The sequence below is a fragment of the Haliaeetus albicilla genome, chromosome 13 (genome assembly GCF_947461875.1).
Source record: "Haliaeetus albicilla chromosome 13, bHalAlb1.1, whole genome shotgun sequence".
Lineage (NCBI taxonomy): Eukaryota > Metazoa > Chordata > Aves > Accipitriformes > Accipitridae > Haliaeetus > Haliaeetus albicilla.
Genome location: NC_091495.1, coordinates 28,069,954 through 28,083,276, shown reverse-complemented (window position 1 = coordinate 28,083,276; position 13,323 = coordinate 28,069,954). Strand labels below are relative to the sequence as shown.

Here is a 13,323-nt window from a genome sequence, read left to right as displayed (position 1 = left end):
ACTCACATTTTTTCAAAAGACGCAAGATTTTGCCTTGTTATCAATGTCATTCCCTTATTTGCTTTTAAGGTCTGTACTGGGACAAAAATATTTCTTTTCCATAACTGCCGTATAAGAAAAACTGCTTTTCCACAGCTTGGGTGGGATTCCTGCTTGTACCTTCACCATCTTCTATTTGCTTGCTTCATCAGCTCAGTTGTTTATCCTGGAAAGGATGTCTGTGGTTTCTATCCTGGGCAGCTAAGACAGGTCCACAAGGCACATGCATCCAGAGGAGCTCCAGGGTAAGCTTGTGCATCAACATAAACCCGTAAGACCTGTGGAATAAGCCTTTCCCTTTTATGCCTATTGTGGGCAACATTGCAACAACTTCTAATGATTTTTTATGACTTTGGCCTAAAAGAGGAACAAGAAGAGAATCCAGGCAGAGTAAACCAAAACTACAACCAAAAGTTTTTGGCCATACCAGGAGTGCTGCATGACCTGAATTTATTATGTATATGAGAATCTAGAATGGAAATTGTAGTAAAAAAAATGCTGGGTTCCCCCTCCCCCCCCCATGAAAATTTGTTGTATTACAATTTAAAAAAAAAAATTAAAATGTTGTAGGCTATTCCTATTGGGAAGTCAAGGCTTTAAAAAGTCTAGTAATATTAAACTAATGCAGTTAGTTGCTCGACTGCAAAAGGCACAACCCTTATCTTGCTAATTACAAGTCAGATGGAGCCAATCGAACAATACTGAATTATTAAGGTCTTACTGTACATTCTCAGGCTGTTAATATCTATTAGATTACAGCTGCATTATACTGAGTGCTCATTTCAACAGGAGATTAGAAAGTACATTTATAATGCTGGCTACCCTTTGGGTGGATCATGGTATTTACATACCATATGTCAGTATGAGATTACAGAATAATTTATGCTTTTTGCCTAGACCTTTCCAGTAAACTGCAACCAGCTCCAGTAAACCATGAAGCTGAAACTCCATTCCAACCTGACCTTGACAATTCAGCTCTCAAGAAGTACTACGTTTTCAAAAAAAAAAAAAAAAGAAAAACACCACCAGCAACCGGTACCAATCAATCTTCATAGAAAGCACCATTTGACTTGCCATATCTCAACACAAGTAAGTAATCTATGCTGTTTTTCCTGCCAAAAGGGGCATAGAAGATGAACTAGGGAGGTTTGCTCTGCTGTAAACAAACTAGTCCTAAATTGCACGGAGAAAAAAGTGACTAGTCATCTCACTTTTTCCAGAAAAGAGCTGCCACCTGTCCCCCAAAGTCATACCCTCTCCCCACTACCAACACTCAGGTAAATCCCAGTTCCCTCTCTAATATGCAGAGGGCAACCAGCAAATGGGCAACCAATAAGGCAAACTATCTGCACTTGTGCAGACTGTTATCTAAAAACAGCTACTCAAACGCAGATAGCCAGTAGTAGATATCATGCAGATAATGCCAGTAGTGTGTATCAAAAGAGTTAAAAAGTAAGTACCTGGATGTATGCACAAATGGATTCTTCACTGAAAAAAAACTAACGTAGCATGAGAAAATACATTGCTTTGATACACTTGATTTGACAGTTCTAAAGTGGCAGTGAAGAACATTAGGATTTAACTCAACATTATCTGTCTAAAGTTGAATGGAAGATACTTGAACATGTATTTATTGCAAGGTATTTTGAAGATGACATGTCAAATGAGTTGCAACACTCAGACCAACAAAGTATGGTGTAAAATTTTAAGTCTGCAAATAAAGCAGCATCTGTGTGTATGTATGTACGCACAGCAGTCTGCCTTAAGTAGGTAAAGCTGTCATGCACCAAAGGAAGTGTGCTTGATTACTATACCAGTAGGTTTACTAAGTTTCACTGTTTCAGACACTAGGAACAGTATGGGTGGGAGAAAACTCACCAGATTGAGTTGTCCCTTATCTTCATTCCCAGCTACTTTGCCCTTTACTTTCTCTATACCAGCCAAACCTCTGATTATGTTTCATTAAGGGAGCTGGCTGTGACAGCAAAAGGAAACTACGATTTTCTGTTAGAAAGTAGATTTCCAGGATGATGATCGAGGAAAGCAGCTGTCATGCATTGCATCAGCATTATCTGTCTGCCACTTTCTGAAGGTTTTGTCCATTAGCTACGTACCAAAACCCAGTTACACATGGAGTACAAATGTAACGGCTAAGCAGCAGAAGTATGCCTCACTTCCCCTCCTATTTAGTAAAGGAGGCTCACTAAACCGTAGGGACCTAAGGGCTATTAAATGCTGCAGTACAGCACAAGCCTAGGAGAATCAGCCTCATAAATATTTCAGTGGCAGCAAGAATGGTGTGAGATCAAAATACCTTGTCTGTCATCAGCCTTGTCAGGTCTAACAGGTATCTATCTGTGCCTCCTGAAAACATCCCATTAGCGGGAGGGGACACTTGAAGGACAATCAATTTCAACTACTATCCTACGCTGCCATCCTCTCCCTTCACATGCTAGCAACAGGAGACTTCACAGAGGAAGGGAGTATACAGGAAGGCTCTGAGAAATACATGCTTGTCATTGAAGTACAAAGGTTTTTCCTTTTATTACAGCTTATTACTAGCCTGTGACAGACATCCAAAAGCCTTTTGCCAATGAGTGTGGCAATTCCTTTGAGGCCAAAGGGCTCTTGACTAATGAAGGGAGAAAAAAAGCAGAACAGTGAATTTTGTCTGGAGAAAAAACTAAAAGCACCTTCAAAGACATGTAACTTTGCCCCTGCTAAACACACTGCTGGTGGTAGAGTATTAGGCTGTTCTTCTCTTCTTCCTCCTTGCTTCCATAGTTGAGCATAGCATGGCTTCAAGAGCAGAGCATACAGCACTTGAAACAACCTCCATAACTGTTAACATTTGTTTCTACAACATTCAGGTTGGTGATAACACATCCCAGCCTATTTCCCCATATGTACAAATGAAATACGGGGTAGAAAAAGTAGCATTGGGGGAGGGGAAAATTTGGTAGAATATAACCATTCTATAACCATTGTTTAACACCAGGAAAGTGTTTGTGCACCAGTCCAAGAACTCACTCTAGCAAAACTTATGCAAAACTGGCATTTGGGGACAACATAATAAGCTTTACAGATGTCAGGTTTAACCACCTGAAATTTAAAGAGGAAAAATTCTTCACTCCAGGTCACGAGAGCAAATATACGCCAACAGATCCCAGACCACATATTATCTGGACAAGCACTGGTAAGAGGATGTTTTCAACTTTCCAGGCCTGCACTTGAGTGGAATAATCAAAGAAAAATCTCAGCTCAACTTAAGAGAAAGCAAAAGAACATAAATCACTCTCACGGAAGACAATTCTGTTTTGTTTCTTTAACTGCACAAATAGTTTGTACCATTTTAGCCTATAGCTATATTGCTTAGAAATCCTGCCACATCTGGGAAAATGAATTCCTCAACTGGAAAACAAGAGTAGTTTGTACAGTGGAGTTACAACAGTGAAAGAACTGAAAGAGGCCTTGAACTTGGAGGTCTCTGCTTGGCATAAGTGAAACACAACTATATAGTAAGCCCTCATTTATTCACTCACTGTAGAAGGAAAGCATGCTCTTGTTTGTTTATTTACTCACTCCTTGAACCAGCTAGGCCCCCAGTCCTTGCCTGGTAGTTTCACTGACAGCACAAATCCCCTTGGTGCCTTCTACAGCTACAGGAAGACAAGAATATTTAGTAATTATTACCTATTGTTCACATTGCAAGGTCAATTCCCTCCATCACCTAGAAAACAGCAGTATTTTTTTTCGTTCTAAATGAACATTGGAACTTATGTTTCACACAGTTATATCCTTCCTTCTCTTCACCAAGGAATTAGGAAGACATTTTTAACTCAAGATGTCCCTTAGCTAGGGAGGGAGGGTATGGTTCTCTCCTGGACTACGAGGCTGACACGAAAACTAGACCCTCATCCCCTCCATAAAAAACTGAGTATGAAGTTGTTTGGTTTTTAATGCTGAGGAGAATGATCTTTAAATGTATTTGCCAATGGTATCCTTCTCTTTCCACATATTACACAAGCAAAATACATACCCTGCTAACTGCTGTCACATGCAAACAATTCAATAGAAAGTGCTCCTTAAATATCAGCATTTTTATCCTTCAACCCTGCTGTTCCTCCCCTTATGATAATCAATTTTATTTTATGCCAGTTGAGAACACAAACATTGTGCTGAACACCTCAACAGCAGCATCAATCCAACAAATCTACTGCATTTCAGGAAACGTCTGGTTACCCAAGACATAATCTGGAAGGCCTCATATCTTTTATTTTGCATTAAAAGTTTCTTATATTCACCTGCATAGCCAAAATCTACTAAACTAAATCTAAAACTCCTGCCCCACCCTGACACAAACTTGTTTTTAGGAAACAAAGTAAATTTTATTTTAAGTGAAAAGGAAGCACATGAATACCATAGCATAGTGTGTAAAAACAAAGTCATTCTCAAAAAATCTGGAAAGGGAATATGTAATTATTGAATTGTTGCCAAAACAAGTAACATTCTTTGGAATATATAATAATGGTTATAAATTAAAATAATTCTAGAACATTTCCCAACACTAATAAGCCAAAGTACGTCAGATGTCTTGAGGTGAATACTTGTTATTTTCCCTACATTTAAAGCAAATATATTGAATACTTTAAATGCTATTTCTAAAGCATCTTCAATTTATAATTATAAAAGTGTCTGTGCTTTGCCAGTTCTCCAGAGAAAGATCTTCTATTGGCTATATAGAAAGGAATTTAAAAGGGCATCAAAATGTTAGACTTCTCACCAAATATAAATATAACCTCATTTAATTAGGGAAACAGTTTGAGATATGCGCCTTGGAAGTAGAGAAGTACAGCGTTTTTAAAATACCAGAAAAAAAAAAAAAAAGAGTAACATTATAAAACATTTAACTCAAAATCAGAACAGTTCTTTAATAATCGCAAATGAACTTTTTACAATATCGATTTTCTAACTTTCTGGGCACACTTCCTGGTAAACACTTGAGTATCCTCTGTGAGTTACAAAGAGTAAGTTTCTGTGTTATACAGCTAAAAAAACCTGGACATTCTTAACAACTTGGTATCACATCTTTTTTTTTTTAAAAAAAACAGATCACACAATAATTTAGACAGCATTTATAGCATTATAAAATCAGAATCCCCCTCTTTAATCACTCACAAGAGCAGCCATTAAGAATACAACAGCTTTAGGAATACAAATAATGAGGATGTAAAACTATCTGTGCAAAACTGCATTATTTTTACTGTCTAAAATTTCAGGGAAGTAACACCGCCAAAAGCAGAGAGAGGATAACAAAGACAAACAGTCATGAAAGTAATGCTACCTTAGATTTTCAAACAGGAATTACATTATGAAGTAAATATTAGGTAAAGAAAAAAAAATAATCTGATGGCACCTTGAACAACAATGACAAGTATCCTGGAAATTGCAGTAGAACAAGAATTGATACAGGTTCATGTTAAAAGTCTCTTTCAGGAGTAGCGACTGATTTGGGGGTATCAACTCTAGCATTTCTTTCCATGCAAAAATCTATCTTTCCAACATCTTTGCTTTGCGGGCTACTAATGCATTTAAGAATGAGCAGTCTTTTGAGGAGTGTGCTTTCTTCCATGCATCTGAAATCTTTAAAACAGCTGGATCATTGATTCCCTGGATTTCCCTACTCCAATCCATTTAACTGCAGAAGAGAAAAGCAAACTTTTATTATAAGTAATACAAAGCAAGATTGGATTGTATCTTAAGATGAGATACAAACTTATCTTCTTAAGCACTTAAGTACCATAGTCTGAAGAAAAACACAGCATATAGTATTAGTATGTCAAGAAATGATAACTATGTCTATTGTTCTCAAAGTAAGAATGCATTGATAATTTAGAAAAGCAGGAACAGTCTTGAAGCTGCCATAATAAATAAATCAGTTTTCCAGATCATAGGAAAAAAGATACGTAGAAACTGTCAGAAAAGTAAAGATTTGCATCATCTCCTAATTCCTATCTTTGGATGGAACCACAGGATCATCTTTATTAGGGAGCATAAGAGAAATTTGTTAGTTTAGGACCTCTGACTGTCACATATATTTAAATTACATTGATATACCAGTAGTCCCACTGACTTTATAATGGCAGCAGAACTAAACCCCTATTATAACCAATCTGAAAAACACTTAAGCAAGTTATAAAAATCTCAGTTGAACAAGAACTATAGTATAAGCCAAAGAAAGAATGCATATTAGAACTTCCCAAAGCTTTCAATTCAACAGCTAAACAGATAAATAAAAAGAAGTAAAACAATAATTACAAGTATCACCAGGTACATCAGAATAAGCACAGCTGCAAACTAGTTTTCAATATTTTGAATGTTCATTAAGACAAAGTACAAGATAGGTTTCATGGAGCAGGAAAAAACCAAAACAACAACAACAAAAAAATCTGGATTACTTACCAGGAACACCCAACTCCATTTCTATAAAGCGAACATAATTTTGTGCATTTACAGGCAACTCATCAAATGTCCTTGCATTTGATATGTCTGTATCCCATCCTGGGAGTGTCTCATACTGAACCTCTACTTTATTTAAGACTTCCTGGTTGGCTGAGAAGCAAACAGGAACAAAAATATTATGTCCACAAAGATTATATATTCTCTACCACTAAATACATAACTGTAAAGCTTTTTATTCTTTTCTTATACAAACAGGTTTACTCATAAGCTAATACCAGCACTGAAGGTGCTGAAGTGTCCTTTTTTGTTAATATAAGCAGAGAAAAAAAAAAATCCAGTAACTATCAGGACTTAGACTTTACGAATTCCAGTACTCACAGTCACATGCCTATATTTTGCTTAAAACACAATCTTTTAAGTTCAGAAAACAACCTTTCAGGAAAAGTAATTCCCCAAAATGTTGATTTTTTTTTTTTTTTCTGAACACATACCAAGATCCAACTCCCCCTTCACGAGGGAATTTGGTGATGTGAAAGCAAAATTAGGCACCAGCTTGTAAGTATCAGGCAGTTAAAACACATTTTAAAATGGCATAGGTTACTAAACATAGTCATAAGATGCAGTTCATACATAATAGATTTCTGATGCCCACAGACCCTTTGCCCCAAAACTCTACAATGAATTTGTCAATCAGTGTGGGGTCCCACATGATGTATGAACAGTAACTCTTCCAATTACTTCTCAGAATAGAAACAATGAGTGTATTCCATTTTGTCCTTCATTTGGTAACTTGCTACAATGTTGTCCATTAACTCTGAATCCTGTGATGATTTCAAGTACTGGAAAAGATGCTAGGCACATTGTTCTGGAACTGAATTATTCCAGTAATTATCTGAACATTAGTCTTGGAATGACAGTGGGCAGCAAAACAAAAGCCTTAAGCCTGAAAATCCTCAAAATACATTGATAAGAAAATGGGAGGTGTCAGGCATTCTTGCCATCCTGAAAAAGACAGAGTTCTGCCAAAGGCACTGTAATTAATGTTATGTAGGCTCCATGCCTCAGATCAAGTCATTCCTGCAAAGACAGCTAGTCAACCTGGGAAAGGGTTTTAGGTGCAAGAGGCACAGTAGAGGTGCAAATACAAAACCATCAGTGTGTGTGTAGCCAACAAACTCAGGCTCAGCATACTGAATAATTTGTCCTGGTGCAAATAAGATTTCGATAGTAGCAATGTTGTAAGGACAGCCTTTATAAACCAGGCATTTTGAGTAAGGGTGAAAGAGGACTATGCTCTACTGACTTCAAAGCCTACAACAGTGAAGAAATGCACAATTTTTGGACTGAGGTGTTCACAGGTTAAGGCAAATGATCCTGAATCAATACTTGTTGTAACCAGGACAGACAGGAAAATTAAGGACGTTGGGTTGCAGAGGCCAAGGATAAGCACTTTCTTTAATGTCATCAGTAGTAACAACTGAAGTGTCATCTGCTGTCCGGTTATGTTCAAAGTGTAAACCCACAAACTAATCTCTGGGCAGTGCAGATGGTCTAGAATAGGATGCTAGACTCTCTCTTTCTGAAGAAGGAAAGTGACTGAACACCTAACCTTGGAGGTCCACAGGCATTTTTTATTTTGAAGCCTCTCTGATGAGGCTAGCTGGGAGAAAGCTGAAAGCACTTAGAAATGAACGGTCTAATCTTGTCTACAATCTTCCATTACTCTGTATTAGTTCAATTCCTTACTTCCCCAAAAGAGAGGAAGAAAAAGAAGGGATAAATTTCTTGATGTTTCAAACAATTCTCTCGTTTTACTCCAGCAGGTGTGATAAAAGATAATGGGTGGGAAAGATAAGCCATAAACTGAGCTCAGTGTAGTAGCAGATGTAGTCACCATTTAGACTTCTCTGAGCTCTTCCCTTAGGGGATTTATCTTTTAGGCTTTCTGGAATATTCCCTATTAACAGCTGAATTAGGTAACAGAGAGAACAGATATAATGGTATTTGGTAGTCTGGTAGTATAATTTGGAGAAGGAATTATGTGATGTTATTTCCAACTCAAAAAAGAATAGCTGAAATTTAGAATCTTGGCACCATTTTAAGAGAAGGATCCTCCAGCAATTTCCTGAAACTGAACATAAAAACAGTTGTATAGGTCAGACCAAAGGTGCAACTAGCACAGTGTCCTAGCTCTTTAATCTACAGTAGATGCCCAGGGAAAGAGCACAAGAAAAAACAAAAGGCAAGCATGAAGTAAAGCTTCTCCAAAATAATCTCCCAATTTCCTAAGTTCCTGTGCTTTCAAAGTCTCCTGAGCTAGAGGTTGTGTCTGTCTGTGCTGAGATCACCTGATGCCTGAACTTGGACAGGAGTCGTTAGCAGGACTACACCACGGCTTTCGCATTCCTTTTAAACTGATCAGCTCAGAGCTAGCAGGGAGTTCTATCTTTCTTTCATAAACTCCTATGACTGAATAGAAATGCAGATACTGGCCAGCTCCATAGCAAAAGACTACAGCCTCAACAACACCAAGTGAAGTCAGCTGTGAATTTACAAGACATTTTCAGTTCCTTCTTAACAGGAGATTATGAAATGCCCACAGAAATCTAAGCTAAAAAAACGGAGTGAGACTCGTATGATTCTCTGATCCAGCTGGAAAAAGGAACAATATATGAAATATGGCATGTTTTTCCTGAGATGGTGGGCACTGTGTGTGCTTCTAATTTAGAGACAGTCATTTCACAAGAAGGGTAAATCACTAACATCTCCAAGAGAGTGGGAGGGTAGGGAGGGGAGAGAGAAAGAAATACCCTGCCAGCAAGAGATTCCCAGACTAGATCTCTTCTAAATTAAATTCAAAATGTCAAAGAGGCAAGTTTTTAAAAATAAATTAATTATACAAGTGCACAGCATGCAGAGATGTAGACATCAAAAATAATCTAATGGTCTGCAAAACACAAAGTGTGAAGAAAGTTACCTTTTGTTTTTTATGCCAGGGGCAGGGGTAATAAGTAACCTGCAGCATATGTGCTGAAAATGCTGCCAAATGTTGAGGAGTATAGCAGAGAGAGAGGTGTGGAACACAGAGGCACTGTGAGAGACAGCATCTTCCAGCTTACCAGAAGTTCAGCTCAAACTCCTTCCTGACACTTAAGGAAGACAGCACGTCAACAGCAAAGACAACAACTTCTACTAAATTTCTACCAGAATTCTTAATTGTTCATACATTGAAGAAAAACACAGTTATGCAGGTCAGCCACGTTGTGGTGCTATGACCAAATGTCAGCTACCTGTTACCTGGGCATATACAAGGAGCAAAGTCTGCCCTCAGGAACTGTAACAAGATTCTTGTCCCATCTGAGACACAAAATGAATGGGGGAAAAAAAAAGTAATCACTTAAGTCTTAGCACTGGAAAACATGGCCACCTATTTATGTCATCTTTAATGACGGACTGCCAGAGAAGGTCCTCCTGGCTTGAGCACACGAAGTCCAAATAGCCCCCAGCTTAGATGACAGGGCTACAGATGAAGCATTTACTAAGTAGTTCTCAATTCAAACATGCAATCCCCATTACGTTCAACAGCCATCTAAAGTACACACAAATTTCCTTAATATTTTGATAAGGGTATCGATCAGGGAATACGAGTCTTAAAAGGGAAAAGCATTCCCTGGTTTAGTGCAAGATGAGTAGTACATTTCCTGAATAAAAGTGCATGCCATGTCATTCAGTATGCATTCAGATTGTAACTGGCACTTTTGTTTGAAGATACTGGAAGGCAAATCAATTAGAGAACTCCCCCAAGCACATGGAGAAACAAGATTTTTTATTAATGCCTTATGAATTTCCCTAACAGGTACGTGCTATTTGCAAGAACTACTGGCAGATCATCACTTATTCCTTTATACATAATTACATCTTTATACTACATAAATCCTGCTGTGAGTTGTATCTGATTACTACAGTTGATCTCCTCACCCACAAAAAGTTCTCTGCTGATGATATCACATGAAAAATTGTAACCTGCGACCAGCATCAAACCCTGAGGTAGCAATTAGAACAGAAACAGGCATCTATGCGCACATTAGAAAATGAGAAAGCCCAATCTTTAGTACTAGTTAACATTCTTCCTTTTTCTGGAGTATCTCTGCTACAGCAAACTGAAAAAGATGCATTATCCATGAAAACACTAGGCTTAATATTTGAATATTTTAACATGCAGATACATTTTTCAGGTAAAAATGATCACTGTCCTCCTCAGGAACTATACTTTCTATCATGCCAAGCTGATGTATGGTGGTCCTGAATCAGAAAACAGTCTTGCTTTCATCTAAACTAATTGCTCATTTCCTCCCCCACCCCTTCTCCCTTTTTTCCATTGCGTAGGTGTGACAGGTTTTTGGCTACTCTGTGAACCATTAAAGGGAAATGAACTGTTAGAAATATAACACAGGGAGAGAAAAATCTGGTTTTTCAACCAGATCAGTTCTCTCATGTGGTTCACCACATGCTTAAATGAAGACTTGTCCTGCTAGAAGAGGGGATGAATACAGTAGTGGGAATAAGACACCGGGTTTAGAGTGTGAAACAAGCTTCCAATTTAGCTTGAAGGTAATGCAGGCTGTATTAAAGGAAAGGGATAAAGCAGTAACAACCTTCACATTTAAGAAGCTTTATACAGCACTTTGCATCTTTCTAGTAGATAAATGACAGTATTTGGTACAGGTGTCTTGAGGGTGCAGGTACAGGTGTGGTACAGTGTGTCTCTGTGCATTTGGGAAGACGTTAATGTCTTGATGCTGCATAAATTTTACAAGTAAAAGTCAAATGCATTTAAGTATCAGATTACAGTTCACTAAAATCTAAAATTGTTAAAACAAGCAGTCTTACCAGGAAAATGAGGTATGATTTCACCATCTAGTTTGTATGCAACACCAACTTTGATTTCTGGAAATACATCCAAGATATCCAATTTGGTAAGTGCCAATCTATACAGAAACATGACTCTGGTTAAACAAGTTCAACACCTCTCAACTCTCATCACATTGTAAAAATACCAAAAGAAAAATTGATTCCTGCACATTGCAATTAATTCTTTCCTTAGAAAAATAGCTTGTATGGCACTAATCTATTTATCTGGTGTGACTTTAAAACAAAAAAGAGAAGAAAACTTAAACAGGCTTTTTGTTGCATCCGCATCCTTAGATTTACTACTGTAAGAAAACGGCAAAATTCAAAGAACAGGTATTCTCCAATTAAAGTTACTGGTCTATAGCTTTAAGTCTTAGAATTTTAATTGGTCAGGGTGCTGCCAAGATACTTTATGACCATTCATTTCAGATGGCTTCATAGCACGATGCCTGTTGCTGTCTGTTCCTGTCCTCTGCCAAATGTTCCTGTCCTACAGTGAAAGCAGCAAAATAATCAAACACTGGCTCTGTAAATACCTGGCTGCATCCTATTTTAAATAAAAAACACAAAGGACAAGAAAAACAGGAAAATGTAAGTAAAGCATGTATTTACATAGTTTGATCTACTAGAAATTTTATACCAGTTTTGTTTCAGATACCTATTTTTCATTTTAGTTAAAATCCCAAAGTCATATCAGAATTTTCTACACTTACACATACTGCTGAAGATACTGATGGGTTCCCATCTGTCTTATTTTGAAAACAAACTAACAAAACAAAACCCCACAAACTATATCAGGTTTTAAGGCCCTTGTAATGAATTTGATTTGGTTTGGCAGGATGGCAGGGGTTGGGGTACCTTGAAGCATCAAGTACTAAGATATGTAAGTGCTTCTTGGATCATTTTAAATGAGAAACAACAACATGCCACAAGTAAAGGAAAGAAAAATTTATGAGTATGAAAATGTCAAATAAAAAAACATTTAATGCTAGGAAAAATGAAGGACAGTTAATTTATCAAAATATCAAAACAATCAACAAATGAATACTAACAGTCTGCATGTTACTAACTAGTATATGTACAATTTACAGTAATCTGTAGCATTTCATGCTTTTTATGTCAAGTTGCCAGCAAAGCTGTCAAAATAACTCACGCAGTAAATCCATTAATCATGTAGGCATATCGGAGTAACACAAGGTCCAGCCAGCCACATCTTCTTTTTCTACCAGTGGTAACGCCAAACTCTTTACCTCTCGTTTGCAGCAATTCTCCAATTTCCTAACAAAGAGTAATACTATTACATGAGCCTTTTTTTTTTTATTTGCAATATATGATGCAGGTGTATATTTAACAACATTGTAAATTACCTTAAAAGTTCTTTCCCCAATTTTTCACAAAGTTGTCCATTGGGATGAAAATAGAAATACAAAATGCTATTTCTAATTCAAGAGAATGCTATTTGAGCAAATCTCTCAAAATTTGTTCCTGCTCTAGCCTTCTATTCCACAGGAAGGTCTGAGAAACTGACAATCAGATTTGGCAGTCCTGTAAGCTCAGTCTAGAATCGGAAGAATGAGACATCCAAACACACTGTCATCTACTTGCATTTAACCAGTAACACTGATTTAACATAAGACAGACACACCAAGTTATTTCGCCCAGTTACAGGTCACATCTAGGGCTGATAATACTCACATTATTTTGTTCTGTAGGAAAGGCACCGATTCCAACTCTTGTTGTATATGCTTTCACAACTCCATACACTTCCCCGACATTCTGCGGTGGCATGCCCAGACCTGTACACACACCTCCAACTGTGCAGTTTGATGAAGTCACAAAAGGATATGTGCCTATTAAAAAAAATTTGTTTTAAAAACTTACTAAAACACTGGTTTTAAACTATTAAAAAAA

General features: G+C 37.4%; 1 protein-coding gene across 1 annotated transcript in view; it reads right to left on the bottom strand.

Moving 5' to 3' along the window:
• Nucleotides 1-4,944: 4,944 nt before the first annotated feature.
• ADSS2 (adenylosuccinate synthase 2) overlaps nucleotides 4,945-13,323 on the bottom strand; it is a 38,980-nt gene continuing 30,601 nt past the window's right edge. Inside the window, exons 9-13 of the mRNA XM_069800607.1 lie at nucleotides 13,108-13,262; nucleotides 12,566-12,690; nucleotides 11,392-11,489; nucleotides 6,502-6,651; nucleotides 4,945-5,737 (exon numbers count right to left, since the gene is read on the bottom strand). Coding sequence (XP_069656708.1) covers nucleotides 5,685-5,737; nucleotides 6,502-6,651; nucleotides 11,392-11,489; nucleotides 12,566-12,690; nucleotides 13,108-13,262 — 581 coding nt within the window. The 3' untranslated portion in view covers nucleotides 4,945-5,684. The remainder of the gene's footprint in view (nucleotides 5,738-6,501; nucleotides 6,652-11,391; nucleotides 11,490-12,565; nucleotides 12,691-13,107; nucleotides 13,263-13,323) is intronic.